Source organism: Danio rerio, chromosome 4 (genome assembly GCF_052040795.2).
Source record: "Danio rerio strain M-AB ecotype USA chromosome 4, GRCz13ab, whole genome shotgun sequence".
In the NCBI taxonomy this organism is placed as follows: domain Eukaryota; kingdom Metazoa; phylum Chordata; class Actinopteri; order Cypriniformes; family Danionidae; genus Danio; species Danio rerio.
The window spans coordinates 54,261,236-54,287,229 of record NC_141024.2 but is presented as its reverse complement, the minus strand read 5'-3'; the positions used below and the strand labels follow the sequence as shown (position 1 = coordinate 54,287,229).

The 25,994-nt window shown below is 43.0% G+C and overlaps 1 protein-coding gene, 1 long non-coding RNA gene and 4 other non-coding genes across 6 annotated transcripts; 2 read left to right on the top strand and 4 right to left on the bottom strand.

Moving 5' to 3' along the window:
• The first annotated feature begins 1,429 nt into the window (after window positions 1-1,429).
• On the top strand, window positions 1,430-10,101 carry LOC141381650 (uncharacterized). Its single transcript, XM_087247704.1, has 6 exons — window positions 1,430-2,151; window positions 2,238-2,708; window positions 3,054-3,223; window positions 3,326-3,580; window positions 3,661-3,905; window positions 10,083-10,101. Exons 1-6 carry the CDS (start codon window positions 1,491-1,493, stop codon window positions 10,099-10,101), a joined length of 1,821 nt encoding a protein of 606 aa, XP_087103830.1. The 5' UTR covers window positions 1,430-1,490.
• trnap-cgg (transfer RNA proline (anticodon CGG)) lies at window positions 6,557-6,628 on the bottom strand. The gene has a single exon. It is a non-coding gene; the product is annotated as a tRNA-Pro (tRNA).
• Window positions 10,102-11,685: 1,584 nt separating the features above from the next.
• On the top strand, window positions 11,686-15,966 carry LOC148682166 (uncharacterized). Its single transcript, XR_015942929.1, has 3 exons — window positions 11,686-15,201; window positions 15,353-15,550; window positions 15,641-15,966. It is a non-coding gene; the product is annotated as an uncharacterized LOC148682166 (long non-coding RNA).
• A 7,118-nt stretch (window positions 15,967-23,084) lies between these two features.
• Window positions 23,085-23,166, bottom strand: trnal-aag (transfer RNA leucine (anticodon AAG)). Its single transcript has one exon. It is a non-coding gene; the product is annotated as a tRNA-Leu (tRNA).
• A 655-nt stretch (window positions 23,167-23,821) lies between these two features.
• On the bottom strand, window positions 23,822-23,903 carry trnal-uag (transfer RNA leucine (anticodon UAG)). The gene has a single exon. It is a non-coding gene; the product is annotated as a tRNA-Leu (tRNA).
• A 481-nt stretch (window positions 23,904-24,384) lies between these two features.
• Window positions 24,385-24,466, bottom strand: trnal-aag (transfer RNA leucine (anticodon AAG)). The gene has a single exon. It is a non-coding gene; the product is annotated as a tRNA-Leu (tRNA).
• Between the last annotated feature and the right edge of the window lie 1,528 nt (window positions 24,467-25,994).

Below are 25,994 nucleotides of genomic sequence, written 5' to 3'. Positions count from 1 at the left end.
CACAGGCCCCCCCCACCGCTGGATCTCAGAGGCCCCAGGCCAGGGAGAGGGGCTGGGCTCGCTCCCCAAGAAGAGTGTGTGTACCTCGGGCAGAGCGCGCAGGGCACAGGCCCCCCCCACCGCTGGATCTCAGAGGCCCCAGGCCAGGGAGAGGGGCTGGGCTCGCTCCCCAAGAAGGGTGTGTGTACCTCGGGCAGAGCGCGCAGGGCACAGGCCCCCCCCACCACTGGATCTCAGAGGCCCCAGGCCAGGGAGAGGGGCTGGGCTCGCTCCCCAAGAAGGGTGTGTGTACCTCGGGCAGAGCGCGCAGGGCACAGCCCCCCCCCCACCGCTGGATCTCAGAGGCCCCATCAATGGTTCACCAGCGGCTCCATCAATGGTTCACCAGCGGCACATCTTTACGCATCTAGCGCCAAAGGTCCAACAGGAATACGTTATGCCTGGCGCTCACCGGGGCGTTGGTTAGACCCAGGCCCGAGCCCACCAAACCATGCCCGACGGGAGACCACCCTTCCCGGCCTGCTTGTCGGGACGTCCCGCGCCTGGAGGTTTTTGCCCGACACCCACAATCTCTGACCTGCCATCAGGTTTTCGGGGAAGGCGAAGAAATATGGACTTAGTCTCTGACAGTCCAGTCGCCAGACCCCACGGTGACTGATCGATAGGAGCTAGTGTGGCGCCCCAGGGGCTAGGCCCCCACCCAGGCCCCCCGAAGCACCAATGGGGTCGGCCTCTATGGGTGTGGCAGATCCTCCCCGTCCTGGGCGCTCTATCAGGGAGGCGTGGGGGTGTCCCTCCGCACACAGCGCCCCCCCTTCCCGCCCCGATCTGTGGGTAAAGGACCCAGATGGCCCGTCTGGCTAAATGACCCAGAGCTTGTCTGCTGCTCAGCCCGCCCGCCAGCCCGCCCCCCTGGACTCCGTTTCCCCCGCGCCGATACTCGGCCCGTGCCCACGCCCCACGCCCCTCGCCCTGCGAGGGCTGGGGGATGTTCGGTGGGTTCGGTCGAGTCACCCGGCGTGGTGAATCGAGGCCCCAGGGGCAGCGTAGGAAACGAGCTGGTGTGGGCTTCGATTCTACCCCCCGCCCGAGTGTGTGCGTCTGCATCCCGTCCGTCCGCCCGCAACGCCGCCCACCCCCTGGGTTTATCCTTGCTGGCTCCCGGCTGACCCCCACCCCGCCTACCCTGCTCCCGGGGGGAGTGAGGGTGGTTGGTTGGGAGGGGAAGCTAGTGGACTCCGGCGAGGTGAAACGTGAAACACCCCTCTCCCCCCTACTTGAGAAGTCGTAACAAAAGAAGGCTTGAACCGAATGGATCTCCGTAGGGCATCGGCTTACACCTCCTGGTGCGGGGGGGTGTCCTTCCCCTTTAAGAAATACGGGTCCACCAACGTCATGACGTGGAAGTGGACGCCGCCTCAGCCCGCTTATTAACCGCCGCACGTGGCGTGCGGGCCCCTTTCCCCCTCTGCATTGGCTCTAGCACGGTCATGGCTGAATGTGCCCTATGCTTCAACGTCTACAGCCGGCTTGCGCCTCACCTGACGGCCGTTCACAAGGTGGCCAACTCGGACGAGAAGCGGCTGCTGCTCGCGCTGGCCGCCGGCCGCGTGGACACGCGGAAGACACCGTGCCCGGTCCCGGGCTGTCGCCGGACGCCAGCCCGCCTAGACAGGCACTTGAGGCAGCACGCGGAGCTCTCGACCTCGGGAAGGAAAGAGGCTATGGGGAGGGCGAAACGCCGGAAAGTAGCTCGGGAGTTGCAGTGGCTGCGGTCCACCCAGCCTGCAATCCCCGTCGTGTCCCAGCTAGCATCGTCCTCCGAGGGGGAGCGGGACTCGGAGGACCCAGAGGCCGGCCGCCCGTGCGCCGACCGCGGCTGCAGCCGCGCCACCGAGCGCATACAGGCTCAGCTCACGGACCTGGGGAAACAGGTTACCAAGATGCGGTCCACCCTGCTCCAAATCACACGCCTCTACCGGGAGCTAAGGAAGGGAGAAGGGGGGAGAAGGAGGAGGAAGAGGGCCAGGAGAACCAGGTCGCCTCCTGCACCACCGCCTCCCGGGCGAGGGGCGGCCGGAGGTCCGACGCCCCCCGAGCCTCCGGAGGCTTTGGAACCCTACCCGTTCCCGGACCACGTCCCCGCGCTGAGTTGAGTATATTTCAGGCACGTCACTGTCGCTCTGCTGGGTGTGTGGCTTCGGGGAAGTTGACTCTTGGTTGTGCTCGTTCCACAGACCTTCTCTTGGGGGAGTTCGAAGGGTACCAACTGGGCAGCGAGCCCACCCCCCGCCTGCGGAACAACGTCACTTCGAAGCTGGGGAGAATCAAAGCCTTCCTTGGTTACATGGCCAGGGGCACCGCGGAGCCAGGGGACTTCCTTTTCCTCAACCAACCAGCCCGAATCCGAGCGTGGGCCGCCCGGCTAGGTCAGACGCGCATGGCCGAGCCCACCAGGCAGCACTACCTGAAGAACGTGGCTCAGTTCCTAGACTACCTCTCGGAGACGCCGCCGGCCGCCTGTCAGCTCTCCAGCACGGCTCTGGTTCTGATTCGAAGGGAGGTCAGAGCCCTCATCCGCGGCATACGCCGGCGTGTCGTCGTGCACGAGGTAAGGACCAAGCAGGCGAAGGAAAGCCGACTGATCCCCAAGGCCAGCCTGGTGCGCTGTCACCGGACCGCTGGGAGGAAAATTCCCGCCCTGCTAGGTAAGCAAGCCCTTCCGCCGTTCCAGCGATTCCCCCTGTTCGTTCTTCCGGGGCACCAACAGCCCTTGGTTCATCCAGCCACGTCTGTCTGCCCCTCTCCCCCGCGAATGGGACTCATTCGGGGGGGAAGGGGGGCAGACCGACGTGGCTGGATGAACCAACAGCTGCTGGTGGCCCGGAGAGGAATTGTGCGTTTCTTCTTCAGGGGCACCTCCGGGCCACCAGCAGCTGTTGTTTGAGCTGCTGGCGCCCCGGAGAACAAGTCACCAGCAGCCAAGAGCTGTTGGTGACCCAGAAAGGAAATAGAACCGTCGGTGGTCTAATCTGTCTAATGTCCTTCACCAGATAGCCTCGAATCCAACCCAAGCACTAGGCAACAGTGGCGCTTCTATGGCTTTCTGACTGGCTACCTAACCTCCATCTCTGGGCACCGCTGTGGAGTCTTCCAGAATCTCACAATCCAGGAGGTTGAAGAGGCCTCCAGAAGCCCCGACGAGTCTGCTTATGTCATTAACGTGAGTATGGCGCAAGTAAGGTGGGGGTCACCAGTAGCATGCTCTCTCTCTCACTCACTCACTCACTCACTCACTCACTCACTGCTTGTTCTCTGATGGCAGATTACCACTCACAAAACAAACAGAGCCTTTGGGGCGGCTCAGCTGTCCCTAAACAGGGAGGAATACAGCTGGTTCCGCAGATTTTTGGCGCTGCGGGCTGGTCTCCCCGGAGGGAGCCAGGCTACCTATTTCTTTTTCACTTCCAGAGCCAGTCCTTGTCGGACCCTGAACAAGTACTTTCAGTCTGCTTGGCTCAGTATGGGCCTTCCAGGCAAACCCACCTTTACTGACGTACGCACTGCGATCGCGACTCATGTGAGTAGGCATTGTGACGCCCCTGTAACTACCAGCGGCGGCTTCTATCCTAATCAAGCTTCTGTCTCTCTCCGACGCAGGCAAAGAATGCACACTCTTCAGAGGATCGCCGCAAGGTGGCGCAATTCATGTGCCATGACACTTCAACCTCAGATAAGTTCTACGCACTTCACCTCGGACCTCTCCAAGCACGCGAGCGCCGCAGACTCTTTGAAAGGGCCCTGGTGGAGGAGGAGGAGGAGGAGGAGGAGGATGGGGAGGCAGCGGGCACTGAAAGCCCCCCGCGGAAAGGGCGCAAGAGGACAGAGACTTCCGTCTCTCCCCTGTTAAAAATCACATTCTCTTTGGCGTGGACAGCAGAACGTGTGGCATTGGCTAACTGCCCTTTATGTGTCTCTTTTCCAGGAGGGAACCAGCAGGAGGACGCTGCCATGGCGCCCTGCCAGGGGGAAAAGCCAGGGCGCTCGCCCGCTCGAACAAACAGAAGACTCTGAATCGTCCTGAATAAATATTGTACAACTTAACGGTCAAATGGTGTTCAGTGTCTTCATTATTCCTTTTATTTATTATCTGTGTGGTAAAAGTAAATTCAGTGGGGACAAAAATGAGCCCTGTCTTCTTAGTTCAACGCTGTATGCCTGCTGCGTCCAGGTCCTGCCTTGGCTACGTTCCGATTGGGACAGATTAGCCCTAACTTGTGTGTTAAAAGTGTCACGTGGGATGCCCTCGTCCAGGTTCTGCCTTGGCTACGTTCCAATTGGGACAAACTATCCCTGCCTTGAGTGTTAAAAGTGACTCGCGGGACGCCCCCGTCCAGGTTCAGCCTTGGTTGATAGCTCATAGGGAGAATGAATCCCTTTTCCAGCACAAGGGGGTGATGGGCTGGACAAATCTGTCCAGGTCTGCAAATGCTTTGAACGCCCAGAAGGCCTTGAGTCCAATTCTGTATATTAGCAAGCTTCTCCCGGGACAGCTCGGTCCTTAGAGATGCATGAATAGGTCAGGACAGGGCAGCTGTGGAGTGGAGGTTAACTTTATGGAGTAAGTGTAACACTGAACAGAAGAAGGCTTACAGAAAGTCATTATGATGAATAGAGAAGAAGTGGTCATAGTGTTTTACATTAATCACATTAGTGTTCAACTGATCTTATGAATATCTATTAATGTGATGGCTTGTGTGTGTCATTTGAAAACAAAATACCTTTTTGAGAAGAAATCACATTGTTTTGAACTTATAATTTCATTTTGCAGAAGAATTGAAGAGTTTTGCCCAATGTGTGTGTGTTTTGTGATTTGTGTGTAGAGTTCTGACAATATGAGACATGCTTTCAGAAAATGTGTGTAAACAACTGGAAAAAACTGTAAACAACCTCTTTGGTTGTCATTTTAAGACCTCCAGGAACAAGTTTGGTGACCCCTGGCTTAAAAGCATAGTTCTCTCAGACAGCAACTTTACAGGGCAACACTATATGCTGAATGGCTCAACCGAAATTTTAACCTGTTATTTCTCACGGAATGAACGAGAATCATACTCCTAGACAAGCAAGCCACTATGCAAAGTAATGTTTTGTGGCGACACTATATGCTGGCAAACTGGAATTCTTCGAAAGACATTTTTATGAAAGACATAATTTGCTGTAAAACGCAGGACACCTGCAAGGTCTCATCCGGTATTTGAACCTGGGACCTCTCACATCCAAAGCGAGAATCACACCCCTAGACCAATGAGCCACTAAAGTGCTAGGATTTCACATGGCGTCAGAAGCATCAAATAGTCAGAAATCTTTCTCTAAAGGGAATCAAGGGCACCCTAAGCGAGATTCATACTCCTACACCAACAAACCACAAAAGCTTGAATATTTCACAAGACTTCAGAAGCAACATATGGTCAGAAATCCTTATCTAACAAACATTGAAGCAGGGCTTTTGCTTCATTTGGACCCAGGACTTCTACAATGGTTCGTCCAGGATTTGAAAACGGGACCTCTCGCACCTTATGCGAGAATCAAACGCGTAGACCAACAAGCTACTGCAAAACAGCCACTTTACATGGCAATACTATCTGCTGACAAACTGGAATTCTTCAAAAGACATTTTTACGAAAGACATAATGCCCTGTAAAACACTAGACAACTGCAACGGCTCGTCTGGAATATGAACACAGGACCTCTCGCACCCGAAGCAAGAATCATGCCCCTATACCAACGAGCCACTGCAAAACAGCAACTTTAGATGGCAACACTATCTGCTGACCAACCGGCATTCTCAGAAAAAAGGCCTCTGTGTAAGCCACAACAACCTTACAAAACAAAAGACAACTGTAAGGGTTCAACTGAAATTTGAACCTAGGATTTCTCATGGCATGAACGAGAATCATACTCCTAGACCAGCAAGCCACTATGCAAGAAATATTTATGTAGCGACACTATCTGCTGACAAATTGGAATTCTTTGAAAGACGTTTTTCCGAAAGACATAATGCCCTGTAAAACACAGGACACCTGCAAGTGCTCGTCCAGGAATTGAACCTGTGACCATTCGCAACCGAAGCGAGAATCATACCCATAGACCAACAAGCCACTAAATTGGGAGAATTTCACAGGTGTCAGATAGTCAGAAATCTTTCTCTAACGAATCAAGGGCACCCTAAGTGAGAATCATACCCCTAGACCACCGAGCCACTGCAAAACAGCAACTTTATATGGCAACACTATCTGCTGACAAACTGGCATTCTCAGAAAAAAGGCCTCTGTGTAAGCCACAACGACCTTACAAAACAGCAGACAACTGTAAGGGCTCAACCGAAATTTGAATCTGGGATTTTTCATTGCATGAACGAAAATCATACTCCTAGACCAGCAAGCCACTATGCAAAGGAATGTTTTATGTGGCGACACTATCTGCTGACAAACTGGAATTCTTCGAAAGACATTTTAATGAAAGACATAGTGCCCTGTAAAACACATAACACCTGTAAGGGCTCGTCCGGGATTTGAACCCGGGACCTCTCACACCCGAAGCGAGAATCATACCCCTAGACCAACGAGCCACTGCAAAACAGTAACTTTATATGGCAACACTATCAGCTGACGAACTGGCATTCTCAGAAAAAAGGCCTCTGTGTAAGCCACAACGCCCTTACAAAACAGCGGACAACTGTAAGGGCTCAACCGAAATTTGAATCTGGGATTTCTCTCGGCATGAACATGAATCATAGTCCTAGACAACCAAACCACTATGCAAAGGAATGCTTTATGTGCCGACACTATCTGCTGACAAACAGGAATTCTTCGAAAAACGTTTTTTATGAAAGCCATAATGCCCTGTAAAACAACAGAATAACTGCAAGGGCTCGTCCAGGATTTGAACCCGGGACCTCTCGCACCCTAAGCGAGAATCATACCCCTAGACCAACGAGCCACAAAAGCTTGAATAATTTACAAGACATCTGAAGCAACAGATGGTCAGAAATCCTTATCTAACAAACATTGAAGCAGAGCTTTTGCTTCATTTGGACCCGGGACTTCTGCAATGGTTCGTCCAGGATTTGAAAACGAGACCTCTCGCATCTTAATCGAGAATCATGCCCGTAGACCAACGAGCAACTGCAAAACAGCCACTTTACATGGCAACACTATCTGCTGACAAACCGGCATTCTCAGAAAAAAGGCCTCTGTGTAAGCCACAACGCCCTTACAAAACAAAAGACAACTGTAAGGGTTCAACTGAAATTTGAACCTAGGATTTCTCATGGCATGAACGAGAATCAAACTCCTAGAACAGCAAGCCACTATGCAAGAAATATTTTATGTGGCGACACTATCTGCTGACAAATTGGAAATCTTTGAAAGACGTTTTTCCGAAAGACATAATGCCCTGTAAAACACAGTACACCTGCAAGGGCTAATCCAGGAACTGAACCCGGGTCCTCTCGCAACCGAAGCGAGAATCATACCCATAGACCAATGAGCCACTAAATTGAGAGAATTTCACAAGACGTCAGATGGTCAGAAATCTTTCTCTAACGAATCAAGGGCACCCTAAGTGAGAATCATACCCCTAGACCACCGAGCCACTGCAAAACAGCAACTTTATATGGCAACACTATCTGCTGACAAACTGGCATTCTCAGAAAAAAGGCCTCTGTGTAAGCCACAACAACCTTACAAAACAGCAGACAAGTGTAAGGGCTCAACCGAAATCTGAATCTGGGATTTCTCATTGCATGAACGAATATCATACGCCTAGACCAGCAAGCCACTATGCAAAGGAATGTTTTATGTGGCGACACTATCTGCTGACAAACTGGAATTCTTCGAAAGACATTTTAATGAAAGTCATAGTGCCCTGTAAAACACATGATACCTGCAAGGGCTCGTCCGGGATATGAAACCGGGACCTCTCTCAACCAAAGCGAGAATCATACCCCTAGGCCAACGAGCCACTACATTGATAAAACTTCACATGGCGTCAGAACCATCAGATAGTCAGAAAACTTTCTCTAACGAATCAATGGCACCCTAAGCGAGAATCATACCCCTAAACCAACTAGCTACTGTAACAGCCACTTTACATGGCAAAACTATCTGCTGATGAACTGGCATTCTCAGAAAAAAGGCCTCTGTGTAAGCCCGTAGACCTTACAAAACAGCAGACAAATGTAAGGGCTCAACTGAAATTTGAATCTGGGATTTCTCATTGCATTAACGAAAATCATACTCCTAGACCAGCAAGCCACTATGCAAAGGAATGTTTTATGTGGCGACACTATCTGCTGACAAACTGGAATTCTTCGAAAGACATTTAAATGAAAGTCATAGTGCCCTGTAAAACACATGACACCTGCAAGGGCTCGTCTGGGATTTGAACCCGGGACCTCTCACACGCAAAGCGAGAATCATAGCCCTAGACCAATGAGCCACTAAATTGATTTTATTTCACATGGTGTCAGAAGCATCAGATAGTCAGAAAACTTTCTCTAACGAATCAAGGGCACCCTAAGCGAGAATCATACCCCTAGATCAACGAGCCACTGCAAAACAGCAACTTTATATGGCAACACTATCAGCTGACGAACTGGCATTCTCAGAAAAAAGGCCTCTGTGTAAGCCACAACGCCCTTACAAAACAGCAGACAACTGTAAGGGCTCAACCGAAATTTGAATCTGGGATTTCTCACGGCATGAACGAGAATCATACTCCTAGACAACCAAACCACTATGCAAAGGAATGTTTTATGCGCCGACACTATCTGCTGACAAACTGGAATTCTTCGAAATACATTTTTTTGTCTTTATTTTAACAAAACAAAAAAGAACAGAACATTGACAACAGCTTACAACCAAGAAATTTCTTAGCATCACAGCACATAATGAAAATCAAAATCAAAAAGAAGACATAAAAATACAGAGTAATAATAAAAATAGAAAAGTACATAAATTAACCAAAGTTTATGGTGATCTAAGGTTTTGCAAAAATGTACCTGAAATCCTAGGACCTACATATTCAAGCAACGGAGTCCAGATCTGATAAAAAGTGTTTTTCTATGGAGAGAGATTAGACTCAATAATAATTCACGCAAAAGACACGATGTACACATGCGTAGCCAAATTCACATGCGTAAAATATTTATTTATACTCACAAAAACAATTCACATGCACAAAATAAAAATACATTTTCATAAAATACATTTCACAAATGCAAAACACTATTTGCAAATATATAAGAGTGTACAAAAAGTTTTGAATGTTTAAAATTCACGAGTTCATCCTGAATGAGAATGTGCAAATCCTCTCTCACGTACGACTCACCCTGAATACGAGTGTGTGCATTTTTGAGACTTTCCTGTCAGCACACACCTCCCACGTGAGTCACTTGTGCCCTGTAGCCAATAAGATGCGAGCTTACTGTTCAACCAATCACAACTCCCTGAGAACGTGGGAATGACCGATGCGCTTCACTGTGCGCTCCATTTGCGCAGTCTGACCTAATTAACGGAGATGATCCTCTAAGAAAAAGAATACTCCTCTATTTAGCATGGCAGGTGAAGAGCGGGATGCGCGGGTAAGTGGTTACTTGATTTCTATAGTGGTTTATGTATGCAAAGATTAAGTATCAAACGTTTGTTAAAGCAATGGCTGCTGTTGTTTATAATGTAAACTTTATAACGTAAATTAAGTCCTTTATTAAGCCAACATGGCGAGTGAAGAACGGGATGGTCGTGTAAAATAGCATGGCTTCTGTCATGGTCGATTCTAGGATTGTCATTCAAGGGAGCTCAGCTATAAATTTGATCAAGGACTAATTTGGAGGTGGAATCGATCGCGTACTAAAGTGAAGACCGGGAGAGCGTAATGCCGTTTTGGGTGTGGGTGGGTATGGGGGGTGGAGAGAGGAGATGATCGCCGACTGTAAGGAACGGGCGGGGTGGGGGTCGGCAGTGTTGATCGCGGACTATGAAGATAACAAATGATAAAAGGTATAATTGGTATTTGTCTTACAGGCACTGTCATCAGAAGTAGAAATAGCAGCAAAAGCTCTGATCGATGTATTAGCCAGGGGCCTTACTCCATCTTCGTAAAGAAATGCACTAGCTAGTGGTAGTAGACCAATAAGAGAAAGCATCTCAAGTGGGACCATTCCTTTGCCTGCAGAGCCTGAAAACATGGTAAGGCAAGCCTTAAAAAGGTAATTTTTCATGTTTACTGTAAAACACAACTTTTTGTGTCATGCAAAAAATGTTTCTTATTATTAATATGTTTATTCATTTTGCCCTTTTGTCACTATAGGCAATTCCCAAGTATGTTTGGGACAGAGATTTTTCTGTGGCCAAACCTGGAAACATTAAAAAAACTGATTTTCAAATCCATGTCCTCTCTGAACCCACACCCTTCACACCAAAAGGAGATGAAGACCTTGAGCTTGTCCATGCTGGACTTGGAAAAAGGCTTTTAACTGTTCCAGATCATTTTAAACACAGTGAGGTAATTGCAAATGTTACTATAATACTAGGAATTGATGGGAGTTTTATATCTGTTGGAAAAAAAAAAAAAAAACTAAATGATGAATTTTGTTTCATTCTTAAGATTGTCAGTCTGCTTGAAGGAGAGTTTCCCAAATTAAAAACACTTCAGGGTGGCTGGATGTTTTACAAGTCTACAGGTATTTATGTTTTGCATGTTACATATAAACAAAAAATGATTTGTGTGCATTTGCAATAACTTTGCACTTTTGTAAATTAATGAAACTGGTATGTGCTTTGTTGGCGTTAATAATTTAGTAATAAGCTTCATTAGTTTAAACTTTTTAGTCAAGGACATGTTTCTCTGCCATGTTCTAAGATTATGGCATGCCCTACTTCAGTTTTCCAGTGGTAAACAGAGCTTTATTGAACATTTCTGTCCAAAATTTTAGGTGACACATTTATAACAATATTGCTAGCCCAAGAAGGCAACAGTAGTCCTGAATGTGATTCTCAATTGATTTTGCCATTTGGTGGGGGTGGGCGGCGTAAGCTGTCTATAATTCCCACAGATGCTGATGGATACTCAACTCGACTCCTAAAATCAGTGTCAAATAATGGAAAGAACATGCTGTTTGTAGTTCCATTACAGGAACAGCTTTCCACTGAACCATTACTTTATGATTCTGTGGAGTTTGCTAAGATGCCACAGTCCAGCTGTATTAAATGTGGTAAGAAAATACCACTGCCATTGCTGCCCTTACACATTGAAGAGTGTAAAGAAGCTGAGACAGTAAGTCATACAGTATTATGGTTTTATTTTTCTATCAATATTATTTATTTACAATGCCAATGCATTTTGATTACTTTTATTAGGAGTCTTCAAATGATGTGACCATTCTAGATGATGATGTAGACGAAAATGTAATCGAAACTGTTGACCAGCCAAGCCCACTTCACCCCATCTTAGAACCATCATTACAGGTCTTTGATCAAAGCCTATTTCTTGTATTTGGGTATACTCACTATATTTGAATATACCCAATTCGTGGTTCCATAAAGAATGTGTTTGAAGCTATTAAAAATTTGAGACTATTCTTAATATTTTAGAATCTTTTTATGGGGTAGAATATGTATGTTCTTCAACAAATTTGCTACAAACATACATTGTTTAATTTATTTTTACTTTTTACAGATTTGTCCAATTTGCCAGATCTCTTTCCCAACTGATGTCTTGCCTTTTCATGCAAGCATGTGTGGTGAAGGGTACACAGCAAATTTTAGATAGTAGATTTAACTACCTTAGAGTTAGAATTAACACTCCCTCAGAGTTTATATGGGAACCACTATAAGTGTTAAAAATAACACTTTTGAAAGTGTTAACATTGTCAACACCAAGAGAGTGTTAATTAGCAAACTCTTATTGTGTAAAATATGTTAAATTTCCAAAAATAATACCAGCAGCTGTGGTTGCCAGAATCTTTCTGTGAAAAACATGGAAGTTTTATAGAACTGTATAAATTTACAAAAAAATAACCATATTTCATGAACTAACACATTGTTTATTTTACAAAATCATAGCTTAGTGCACAAAAATGTAAAGTCTTTAGATACAATAATGTGTTCATGTGTGATTGCAATTAGCAAACAGATTTTGACAGCATTAGTAACTACACAGTTACCTTTAAACAAAAGAAGATGCAGCATAACATCAAATAATCTCAGTTCATCTTGGACTTGAACAGAGACGCTATTATCCTCCACAATGGTGACACAAAAACCGTTTTGCTGTTTTTCTTTCTTTTTTTTTCATTTTTAGATTTTACGGAAAAATACCAGCAGCTGTGGTTGCCAGTAATCTGCTGTTTTTACATTCATAAATTCAGTTTACAGAATATTTCTGTTAAAAGCACATTCAACAGTCTGTATTTTTTATCGATCTCACACTGCAAATTTTAGATTTGGTAGATTTAACTACCTTAGAGTTAAAATTAACACTCCCTCAGTGTTTATATGGGAACCACTATAAGTGTTAAAATAACACTTTTGAAAGTGTTAAAATTTTTAACACCCAAAGTGTTAATTAGCAAACTCTTATTGTGTAAAATATCTGTTAAATGTATGTCAAAATACTGGCAGCAGTGGTTGCCAGTAATCTGCTGTTTTCAACATTTTACATTCGTAAATTCAGTTTCCAGAATATATCTGTTAAAAATACATCCCATAGTCTGTATTTTTTATTTGAACACACTTAAGCCTTAAATTCCAGAGCAAAATCCTAACTAGTGTCCTCACTACAGAGGGCTGAACACTGAGACAGTGATGAAGTTAATGAGACAATTAAGTGTCTAATTAAAGGAGGATTGAGAATTGATGAACAACTGTTAACAAGCAGAATCACTGAAGGACAGAAAAACACAAGCCAAAACCAAAGATTAAATCAACTCAGAAAAAAAAACTCTAAATAAAATAATAATCAGTAAAAATAAAACAAATTACACAATAAAAAAAAAAATTATTTTTCAACATCTTTAAAAAAAACTCATCAAATTAAACAACTTATCATGGAGCTTCACCTATTACTGACCTTTGACTTTATTTCTGTCATGTGAACAAAAGCTCTTAATGAAATTTCCGTTGTTCATTTGAAGTCACCATGATGGAGGACAGAGTCTGCTTTAGTCAGGCTCTTCAACTTCTAACTATAGATGTCTTTTATTTTGGCTGATTACACTACTTAAACATATAGCATGGAAAGCCGAAAGAAAATTAAAGTGTCATACTGAAGAGATTATTAATGATAATATAGCCATCCTTTCCTGCTTGTTTTCTAATTCAATATCATATTAGTTATGTGTGAGAAATAAATAATATACATAAATGAAACCACTGAAGCTCCAATAAAATAAAATAAAAACAATATTTACAATGAGAATGTTTGATCTATAGCAGAACTCAAAAACACACAGAGATCAATAATTAGTCTTTGAATCTCAATGATGGTGACAAACAAAAAAAATCAAGTAAAAAAAAAAACACTCTACTGAAATATTACCTCCCAAAAACAACACAAAATAAAGGAAAATAAAGAGATTGTAAGAACATAAAGCTGCATAATTTATTCATGCTGCAATGCATGCTGGGAGATTTGTACTATGCTGGCACCCAGCATGCATTGCGGCATGAACTATGCAGCTTTTTTTTTTTTTTTTTAGCAACCACGGTTGAGTTTCATGTCCTGATTCTTGATGCCTGTGTGTCATAAAGAGCAAGCTGGAGCTTGAATGTTTAGTGCATGACACTCTAATTATTAATTGCATCCTAATTATTTGTTGAATTTTCTATGAAGAGCAGCAGACTGCCAGTAGTATTGTCCCATGCAGTTTTAATACAACTATATTTACATATCTTTATGAATCAACTTAATAAACACCTGAAATTAAATCTATAACAATTAAGCATAAACAGTATAGTTTCTCTTGATCTTTCTTGCTATAGCTAATGAGTTTTAGAAACACAGCTATAGCAGTCAGAGAAACAATAGAATATAAGAGTAAAGCTTCAAGAGCTCAAATAAGCAGCCTCTGATCTCCATGATGGTGAGGTCAAATGAAATATTTTTAATAAAAAAATCTAAACCTCTGTTCATTGTCAAATATTCTTACAGAAATGAAGTCAAACTGTAATCAGTGAAGCTGCTTATACTATTAGTTAATGGAGTTGTTTAATCCTCTGTTTTAATTCAGTTGGTTTGGTGTGAGGCTGTGTCTGTAGTTTTATTTCTTCCTTCAATTTCTTATTCCTTCAGTGATTGTGCTTGTTAACAGCAGGTGTCTGAATTCACTTATTTGTGGTCATTCACTCTGTCTAGTGGACTAAACTAATTGACCAATTTAAGGGCCAGGTGAATGAGGGTGTGGCGAGATTTCAGACACTCTGATTAGTTTCTCAAATACAAGGGTTTTCTACAAAGGTAGATTTATGTTACTCTGTATGACAAGGAGGCAAATCAGCTTCTAACGCCGAGAGGGTTATTTTACCTTTATCTAACTCTAGAATTTTAACACTTTACTCTGAATTACCACAACACTGGAAATTTAACACCAATGAATTTGCTGTGTAAAGTTATGCTAAAAATTGTAGGATGACATGCCTTTAATACTAAAGGATTAGTTTGCACAGTTTGTTTTGGTTGTATATATCTCGAGGGAGATGTACAAAGATCAGATGGAATGTAGGGTAAAAAATTAACAAAATAATTTTCTGGTGGACTGTCTTAAATTTAAATTAATGTGTTGGTTTCATAAACTGGGTCAGTAGTAGACATTATTAGATTTGATGTATGTAGCTTTTATAAGCCTTGCTTTGAGAAAATCATTACTTGTGACTTTTGACATTAATGACTATAAACAGTATGTCATTGTAAGTTACATCCAGACTTTGTCTGGCACTAGGGTCTAAGCCTTGTCTATGAAACTGGGCAAATGCTTTTAATATGCATGAAAATTTTTGAAGTGGCTTAATGAACAAAATTGAAATTGTTTGTGTCTTGCCTGTTTTAGAGAAAGGACTTTTGGTGACAATGATTCTTCATTCACTTTAAATACAGAAGAATTGCCAGGACCCTCAACTGCACAATCTTCAACATCCCTGTCTGCAGGTTAGACACAACACATTTATTTTTTTTTTAGTGCTGTTGTACTGTAAAATGATAAGTGCATCTTTATTCATTTATTCTTTCATCTTTTTTGTATTGTTATTCAACTATGCTTGTAAAATGGTATTTAGATAAATTGTTCATTTGATTTCAGCATGGAAAAATGAAATTGACCCATTCAAATCATCTCGAATGTTCTGTGATGAGTTGCTCTCCATCAATTCACACTGTCTATCTCTATCATTACTCATCAACCAGTTTGATACTATGGATGAACAAGATAGTACCCTGGTTTCATTTTATAAAATGAACAGTGCTAATTGGTCCACTCCATTGAAATATAGATTGACTGGTACTCCTTTTTTATTATTAAAATCATTTGAATCGCTTATAGTCTGTACAGTTTGTGCAACGAACTTGCTTCATTTTGTATTTTTTTTAGGAGATGCAGCTGTTGGCAAGGGAGTTAACCGCCATATTTTGTCAATGATGATGCAAAAACTGAAGACTGGCTTCACTTTAAATTTGGGTTTGTAATTGGTTGCAGTTCGGTTACATGTGCACACACACACACACACACACACACACACACACACACACACACACACACACACACATATATATATAAGTTAATTTTCGTCAACACTGCCTGTAACCCTGACCTTTTTCTGTATGATTTCGTGCACTGTACTTGAGAAGCCTTTTGCACACCTGATAAGATGTAAAATGTTCATAACATTATCTTTCTATTTACTGGTGGGCAATGCAGATCGATGCTGACTGGTACACCACCACAGTGCATACAGAGAAAACATTTGTTTAGAATTTTACAGATGTGATTTGATGTTTTATGTCTCTTTTGCTTTTGGGCTATTACAGATTTTATACAACTAGTACTATTAGTTAATTCTTACTGATTGGATTTTTTTAGGTTCATCTACTACAGCCCTTTTTGAGGGGGAAAAAAAACCACCGTGTACCTTCTGCATCTGCTGTACTACGGGACAGCAACCTGTTCCAGATGGCTGGCCGGATGATAGGCCATTCATTTTTGCATGGAGGTCCTAGTCTTTCTGGACTGAGCATACCCGTGGTCATAATCAGCTCAGACCTCAATTATTTTAAAATAATTTAATTCACAGGAATTAGAAAAAATAAGAAAGTTACATTTATTTTTTAATTCTCCCCAAAATTAAAGAACTTCAGTTAAAATGATTAATGATGTGTCTCCATCAAAAGAATTCCTGAGATTAAAAGTTGATACTGAGGAGAACTTGTCAATTTTGTGAAAGTTATTAAAAACACTGAGCATGTTTATACAACTGCATATACTCATGTACATGACTCATAACACATAATGTCGTGCAGATCATTAATTCTATTTTATTTACTTGTGTAAATATATATTTATTCACTTTTTAAATTAAATACAGTAATATTATTGACTAATATGAAAATGTTTATCTGATTTATGTACAATGCAGTTTTTACAGTAATATTTTTTTGTCTTTTAGTAGAAATATTATATGAGTGACTTGCTTTGTTTATCAAATAAAGTGTATCTAATTGGATTTGCATTTTAAACATTAAATAAAAGTTTAAAAGATAATATTTTTTGTTTCACATATTTAGGTTTTAGTTATAATACTCCCAAAATATTTTGGCAGAAATCCACAGATTTTTATCAATATTCTTCACAGAAATAGCAAAAAACGTTGACAGATTCTTTCTGGCCCTACTCATGACTCATAATACGTAATGCATAATACAGAATGTCTCATGTCAATATCCATTTAAACCCTTTTTACAATAAACAAGTTAAATTTGGTGTAACTAAAACAAATTGTACACAGCATTACCTGGTTAACAACCTTTTATGCTTTGCAAAACATTCCTTATTTGTAAATGCAGGTTTTTGGACCTTCTTTTTAAGTGTGACTTTGAGATTATTAGACTCATGAAAGGCCTAATAAAAGTATCCTCTTTCAATTTTTATTTTGCTCACCTATCATTGCTGTTTAGGAATAGTATATATATATATATATATATATATATATATATATATATATATATATATATATATATATATATATATATATATATATTAGGGATGCACGATATATCGGCGGCCATATCGGTATCGGCCGATAAATGCTATTTTTAGGACTATCGTTATCGATCCGATGTCTAAATTCGGCCGATATCTTTAAGCCGATAAATTACGTAATTGTACAGACTTGCGCGCTGCGCACGCGTGGGCGGAACTTGTTCAGACTTGCCCACTGCACTATAATGGATCTCTCTTCACACTGTTTATTCCTTCAAAGTCTGTCATTTCTTCAAGTGGTATTGCTGTGCGTTAATAAGTCAGTAAGTAACCATGTTTCTTATCATTGTAGATGTGTTTGATCGAGTGTCATTGTGTATTTTGCTTTAAATCGCCTCAGGAAAAATATTAACTATGTAAACCTTTCCAGCTCCGTCTCTTTGTTGTGTAGAGATAGCAGGGATTCTTAACTTATTACTCCAGGGCCGAATAATATTAGTTTCGTGGTGAATTGCCTTCTCTTTTAGTTGCAGCCGGCGAATGAACGAGGAAACATGTAACTTGGTCCAAAATATTTATTACTTTCCGTGTGGTACAACAAATCAGTCACCTAAAATAGTCTCATTGCCCAAAAACCGCTCCTCTCTCTCTCCCTCTCCCTCTACGCTTCACACACACACACACCAAACTGCAACTGGACCCGCACATTTTACAACACGTGTAAACAGTTGTTTGTAATCTGATTATTTGTTATTATCAACGTGTTGCTTGTCATGTGTTGTTGATGTTAGATGTATTAAGTTTGATCGAAATATTCATATTGATTATGACGAGCGCGCGAGCTGTCACTGCACACACACACACACTGTAGCACGGGGGAGAGGTGAATCCAGTCATAGAGCCTCTCGACCAGCGGCTCATTCTGTCTTTATATTCAGCTCTGTTAGCCATAAAGTCAGCTCATTGCAGGTTTTGTATGAAAATCTGACTCTGATGGCAACTCTTCCTCTACAGTTGAGTAAAACTCAGCGGTTTATCATAAACTTTTCATCGATCATTTTCCCCCCGCAATTGACAGCAAGAACGAGCGCAGACGCATCTGATTGACAAGCAGCAGCTACATGTTCGAAAGAATCTAAAACGCCAAATAGCATGAATCTGTGCCGCATTTTCTAAACGTACTATCTGTAAGCTATTTACTTGTACGGTGGCTATGAACTGTCAAAACACCTCTAAAAAAGGCTTTTTCGGACATGACGTATTTGTACATGTGTACATCACTGTAACACGTTTTATTCAAGAACATTTGAGCTGGTTTCAGTCCTTAGTGCTTTCATTCTCATCTTATTTAAATATATTTAATTTGCTTGTTGAATAAATCATATTTTGTTATTTAACCTTCTTAATTTTATGCAACAGTCAAGTTGCATGTTAATTTGCTATGAAGAAAAGGAAGTAATGTATTTTTTGCATGCTGATTTATGTGAAATCTTGAATATAGGTCTATAATCACCTTGCAATTTTGAAGTTAAAGCTTTTTTGCTTTGAGTATAGACTATTTAGTTCATAAAAGAAGTTCAATCTTTTATGAAGTTTGCTGTATAAAAATATATCATTTTGAAATATTTATAAATATCGGCCTATACATATTGGCTATCGGCCTCCAAGTCTTAAGAATTATTGGTTATCGGTATCGGCCAAAAAAATCCATATCGGTGCATCCCTAATATATATATATATATATATATATATATATATATATATATATATATATATATAGGAACAATCAGAATGTTAATAATTAAATATCTTGTTACTCTTAAAATAATTTACCTTTAACACAATAAACCTAAAACTATAACCTACACACACACACACCACTTGCAGACAGCACACAATATAATCTATCAGTGCACATGAGTAGTACAATATGTAATGCATATAAATAATATTTGGAATTTACAGATAGCTGAAGTCCTTCAGTAGTCTAATGAGTACTGGAATTAGCATGTAAGCTAACAAATCACTCATGTTCTCATTCACAATAGCAACACTGGGTTTCCCATACACCGATTTATTTGTAGTAATGTGGGAGTTTTCACATGAACATTTCTTTAAGGGAAACTAGTTGTCCATAGAAAGTTTAATTGTCTTTATGAAGAAAACTTGTTTATTTTCTAAAATATGTCCATCAAAATAAAAGTGTAGTGTTTTAAAAGCAAAGTCTCCATTTGTACCCACAACACATCAAGAGTTTATCAAGTCAAAATCTCATAATTTGACAAAAATCTGATCTGTGGTAACTGGCAAATGGCATTGTGTAGTCTGAACAGGGCTTTATGGAGTCTGCATCAGTCTCTCACTGTCATTGCAAGTTCACACCGGCCGAGTTTAGGTGGACTTTCATTCACCAACATTTTTTGTGAAACGGCAGACAAAAGCCCAAAATTGGAGGCAAATCGGTGTTTGTTCAAGGGAGTGAAAATCAAACAATGTGAATAATCAAAAACACAATCTAAGGGTGTAGGACAGTTTACCCTGCATATCCCCAAACATTTTCTCCTCCCTAATCTTTCTAATTCTCTTTTCAGTGCCGATCATTTGATTGCAGTGTGCAATGTGCACAAATTTGGTTTTCAGTTCATAATAACTTGAAACACATATAGAGTTATTTTGCTTTATTGCAGCCCTGTAGAAACTCTCACAACCTGGCACATCTTCACCCCTCTTCAGTTATTGAGTTTAAATCTTTAGGTTCAAAGGGTTTCATTCCAGTAACTTGAGATGTATTCAGGAGTTCACACTTGTCTCGAGATGCTATCCCATGCTATCCCATGAAAGCCTTAAGCTCTGCTGGACAAGGCCTCATTTTTTCTCTCCATTGTGAAGCTTCATGTGATTGACGAGGCATCTTTTATGTTTGAAGACCTTTCCACTCTCACTGCATCGAAAACGCTCGCCTGAGTGAATCTTCATGTGTTGCTTAATGGAGTCTTTGCATGAGAGACTCTTTCCACAATGATCACATGTAAACACTGTGGTTCCAGTATGACCATTCGTGTGATTCATGATTCTAGCTTTGGTTGTGAAGCTCTTTCCACACTGAGCACATGCAAACGGCTTCTGTTCGGTGTGAGTTATCATGTGGTGTTTGAGTGAGCCTTTATGTGGGAACCTTTTACCACACTCTGTGCATGTGTAAGGTTTCTCTCCAGTGTGAATCCTCATGTGGATGGTAAGGTTTTGTTTTTGAGAAAAACCTTTCCCACACTGTGTACAAATAAAGCTTCTCTCTCCAGTGTGAGTTTTCATGTGGACTTCAAGGTTGCCATTTTGCTTACAACTCTTTCCACACTGAGGGCAAGAATAGAGCCTCTCCCCAGTGTGAATTCTTCTGTGCACTGCCAAGTTTCCTGTAGAATAGAAGCTTTTTCCACACTGTTAGCATGCGTACAGCCTCTCTCCAGTGTGAATTCTCATGTGCACTTTTAAGTTTCCTGTATTATAGAAGCTTTTTTTCACACTGTTTGCAGGTGTAAGGTTTCTCCCTAGTGTGGTCACGGTTTGGCTTTTGACTGAAACTCTTTCTACTCTGTTTACAGCTGAAATTACACCTAGACTTGGATTTCCGGGGTTTTCTGTGTGATGAAGTCTTTTAGTGAGTGTGGGTTTTTCATCACTCATTATTTCTTGTTGTTTCTCTTCTATTTCACTCCATTGATGTGTCTCTTCTTTCAGCACCATCAGGTCTTCAAAAAAGTGAACTTTAGTATAAAGGCAAACTGGCAAGCATGAAATGGATGTTTACCCTAAATATTAAAATGAGCTTACCATTTACTCTCCATCATGTGGTTTTAAACATTTCCTGTCTTCTGGAACACAAAGTAAGCTAGCATTTTTATCACAATATCGTAATTTGTCTTCAACAGAATCAAGAAACTCATCAAGGTTTAAAACCAAACAATGGAAAGTAAATGGTGAGGCTATTTTCATTTCTGTGTCAGAAAGTCATACCAACACTGACTCACATAATCAACACATCTCTTGACTCTGGTTTATTCCCCACTGTATTACTACTGTAATTGTGAATCTTTACTGTTCCTGTTTCAACAGGGTGCTCTTGCTAAAAGGAGCAATGGCAGAGAGAGACTTCCAGTGCAGACTTTGTTAAGATGCTGCAATCTAATCGTGGGAAAGACACTTGCTCCTGAGCAGATTCGAGCTTGGGGATGTGTTGCTGTCACACCAACAAGTCTGCCGTGAGTTTCAAAGAACACATTATACTGACTAGTTGCCAACTTAAATGTACTTTCTTATTTCCAGCGTTCACTGAGACTCACACACACACTCAAGCAGTTTGGCCATATTTAAAACCTTTTCTGGCAGCTGTAGGATTCGAACCCACACCCCCGAAGAGACAGGAGCCTAAATCCAGCGCCTTAGACCACTACGAGCAGAAGCGTGCAGTATCACTTTGCAAGTCTGTTTGCTCAAGCAGAAAGGTCATTCTCAAGCATCCTAAAAGGACTGCCTGGCAGCAGTGGGATTCGAACCCACGCCCCCAAAGAGACTGAAGCCTTAATCTAGCGCCTTAGACCACTCGGCCACGCTACCTTGCCAAGCTGCTTTCCCAGAGCAGTTTTTGCACCAACTTGTTTCAAGTAGCGCAACAGCACTGGGAAATCAGTTGAATTTGGCCATGCATTGCTGGAGCTCCTCAACAAAGAAAGAGAGCTGCTTAATACCAGCTTAGGAAGCACTCCCACCTTCCTGTCAAGCACAGTTCTGTCTCTATTAGAGCACACCTCAAGGCATTTGAAGTCTACTCCAAACGGCAGCCAGCTGCGATGCATTTAAGCACCTGATTACAAGGTAACTGTTATTTCACAAAAGAGTGAGTTACTGATTCCATCACAGCAGACCCCACATTGTTGTTGTTATTATATTCAAATCCAGTTATAGAGTATTACTACTCTAATTGTGAATCTTTACTGTTCCTGTTTCAACAGGGTGCTCTTGCTAAAAGGAGCAATGGCAGAGAGAGACTTCCAGTGCAGACTTTGTTAAGATGCTGCAATCTAATCGTGGGAACGACACTTGCTCCTGAGCAGATTCGAGCTTGGGGATGTGTTGCTGTCACACCAACGAGTCTGCCGTGAGTTTCAAAGAACACATTATACTGACTAGTTGCCAACTTAAATGTACTTTCTTATTTCCAGCGTTCACTGAGACTCACACACACACTCAAGCTGTTTGGCCATATTTAAAACCTTTTCTGGCAGCTGTAGGATTCGAACCCACACCCCCAAAGAGACAGGAGCCTAAATCCAGCGCCTTAGACCCCTCGGCCATGCTACCCTAGATGTATCTTTGCAGTGGTCCGTTTTCTGCCCAATTTTACGGAAGCAGAACAGCAGAGAAGACGCAGAGCTTCCTAGTGAAGCCCTTAAACTTTGGCCAAGAAGTCTACATTTGGATGCGAGCTGAAGCGTGCAGTATCACTTTGCAAGTCTGTTTGCTCAAGCAGAGAGGTCATTCTCAAGCATCCTAAAAGGACTGCCTGGCAGCGGATGGGATTTGAACGCACACCCACAAAGAGACTGGAACCTAAATCCAGCGCCTTAGATCCCTTGGCTACGCTATCCCAGATGACTCCATGCAGAGGTCCCTTTTCTGCCCAATTTTACGGAAGCAGAGAGGACGCCGAGCTTCCTAGTGAAGCCCTTCAACTTTGGCCAAGGAGTCTACGTTTGGATGTGAGTGAAAGCATGCAGTATTACTTTACAAGTATGTTTGCTCAAGCAGAGAGGTCATTCTCAAGCATCCTAAAAGGACTGCCTGGCAGCGGTGGGATTCGAACCCATGCCCCCGAAGAGACTGGAGCCTTAATCCAGCGCCTTAGACCGCTCGGCCACGCTACCTTGCCAAGCTGCTTTCCCTGAGCAGTTTTCACACCAACTTGTTTCACGTAGCGCAACAGCGCTGGGAAATCAGTTGAATTTGGCCATGCATTGCTGGAGCTCCTCCACAAAGAAAGAGAGCTGCTTAATACTAGCTTAGGAAGCACTCCCACCTTCCTGTCAAGCACAGTTCTGTCTCTATTAGAGCACACCTCAAGGCATTTGAAGTCTACTCCAAACGGCAGCCAGCTGCGATGCATTTAAGCACCTGATTACAAGGTAACTGTTATTTCACAAAAGAGTGAGTTACTGATTCCATCACAGCAGACCCCACATTGTTGTTATTATATTCAAATCCAGTTATAGAGTATTACTACTCTAATTGTGAATCTTTACTGTTCCTGTTTCAATAGGGTGCTCTTGCTAAAAGGAGCAATGGCAGAGAGAGACTTCCAGTGCAGACTTTAAGATGCTGCAATCGAATAGTGGGAAAGACACTTGCTCCTGAGCAGATTCGAGCTTGGGGATGTGTTGCTGTCACACCAACGAGTCTGCCGTGAGTTTCAAAGAACACATTATACTGACTAGTTGCCAACTTAAATGTACTCTCTCATTTCCAGCGGTCACTGAGAACACGCACGCACTCAAGCAGTTTGTCCGTGTTTAAAATCACATCTGGCAGCGGTGGGATTCGAACCCACGCCCCCGAAGAGACTGGAGCCTAAATCCAGCGCCTTAGACCCCTCGGCCACGCTTCCCTAGATGTGTCTTTGCAGTGGTCCCTTTTCTGCGCAATTTTACGGAAGCAGAACAGCAGAGAAGATGCAGAGCTTCCTAGTGAAGCCCTTAAACTTTGGCCAAGAAGTCTACATTTGGATGCGAGCTGAAGCGTGCAGTATCACTTTGCAAGTCTGTTTGCTCAAGCAGAGAGGTCATTCTCAAGCATCCTAAAAGGACTGCCTGGCAGCGGATGTGATTTGAACGCACACCCACAAAGAGACTGGAGCCTAAATCCAGCGCCTTAGATCCCTTGGCTACGCTATCCCAGATGACTCCATGCAGAGGTCCCTTTTCTGCCCAATTTTACGGAAGCAGAGAGGACGCCGAGCTTCCTAGTGAAGCTCTTCAACTTTGGCCAAGGAGTCTACGTTTGGATGTGAGTGAAAGCATGCAGTATTACTTTACAAGTATGTTTGCTCAAGCAGAGAGGTCATTCTCAAGCATCCTAAAAGGACTGCCTGGCAGCGGTGGGATTCGAACCCACGCCCCCGAAGAGACTGGAGCCTTAATCCAGCGCCTTAGACCGCTCGGCCACGCTACCTTGCCAAGCTGCTTTCCCTGAGCAGTTTTCACACCAACTTGTTTCACGTAGCGCAACAGCGCTGGGAAATCAGTTGAATTTGGCCATGCATTGCTGGAGCTCCTCCACAAAGAAAGAGAGCTGCTTAATACTAGCTTAGGAAGCACTCCCACCTTCCTGTCAAGCACAGTTCTGTCTCTATTACTGGATACAGCATCATGTCTAGAGCATCATGTCTAGACCAATTATGTCCTCTTGCATCCAGGCCAGCCTGTGCCAGTCCTCCTGCACCCTGGCTCTCGGATGCTCTCCGTGAGCATCGCTCAAAACTTCGAGCTGCAGAAAGAATTTGGCGGAAAACTAAAAATCCTGCACAGCTCTTAACATACCAAACTCTTCTGTCCTCTTTCTCGGCTGAGGTTACTTCGGCAAAGCAGACATATTACCGTCTGAAAATCAACAATGCCACTAATCCTCGCCTACTTTTTAAAACCTTTTCCTCCCTCCTCTATCCTCCTCCTCCACCCGCATCCTCCACACTTACTACTGATGACTTTGCTACATTCTTTTGCACCAAAACTGCAAAAATCAGTGCTCAATTTGCTGCACCTACAACAAACACGCAAGGTACACCACCAACACCACACACACTCACCTCTTTTTCTCAGCTCTCTGAGTCTGAGGTGTCCAAACTGGTGCTATCTAGCCATGCAACCACCTGTCCACTCAATCCCATTCCCTCTCATCTCTTGCAAGCCATCTCTCCTGCAGTCATACCAACACTGACTCACATAATTAACACATCTCTTGACTCTGGTTTATTCCCCACTTCATTTAAGCAGGCTAGGGTAACCCCACTGCTAAAGAAACCCAACCTGGACCATACGCTACTTGAAAACTACAGACCAGTATCCCTGCTTCCATTCATGGCCAAGATTCTGGAGAAAGTAGTGTTCAATCAAGTCCTGGACTTTCTTACTCAAAACAATCTCATGGACAACAAGCAATCCGGCTTTAAGAAAGGCCACTCAACTGAGACTGCCCTGCTCTCGGTCGTGGAGGATCTCAGACTGGCTAAAGCAGACTCTAAATCATCAGTCCTCATTTTGCTGGACTTGTCAGCTGCTTTTGACACTGTCAACCACCAGATCCTGCTATCTACGCTTGAGTCACTGGGCGTTGCGGGCACTGTTATACAATGGTTCAGATCTTACCTCACTGACAGATCATTCAGGGTGTCTTGGAGGGGTGAGGTGTCCAACCTACAGCATCTAAACACTGGGGTACCTCAAGGCTCTGTTCTTGGGCCACTTCTCTTCTCCATCTACACATCATCTCTAGGACCAGTCATCCAGAGACATGGATTCTCCTACCACTGCTATGCTGATGATACCCAGCTATACCTCTCTTTTCATCCTGATGATCCCTCGGTTCCAGCTCGCATTTCAGCCTGCCTGTTGGATATTTCAGACTGGATGAAAGATCATCATCTTCAGCTGAACCTCGCAAAAACGGAAATGCTTGTAGTTTCTGCCAACTCGACTCTACA

Bases quoted from the DNA above. Each gene is read 5' to 3' on its own strand.
- LOC141381650 (XM_087247704.1), top strand. From the start codon at position 1,491: ATGGCTGAATGTGCCCTATGCTTCAACGTCTACAGCCGGCTTGCGCCT. The intron at 2,709-3,053 runs GTAAGCAAGCCC...GTCCTTCACCAG, and splicing joins GAAAATTCCCGCCCTGCTAG to ATAGCCTCGAATCCAACCCA. The intron at 3,224-3,325 runs GTGAGTATGGCG...CTCTGATGGCAG, and splicing joins AGTCTGCTTATGTCATTAAC to ATTACCACTCACAAAACAAA.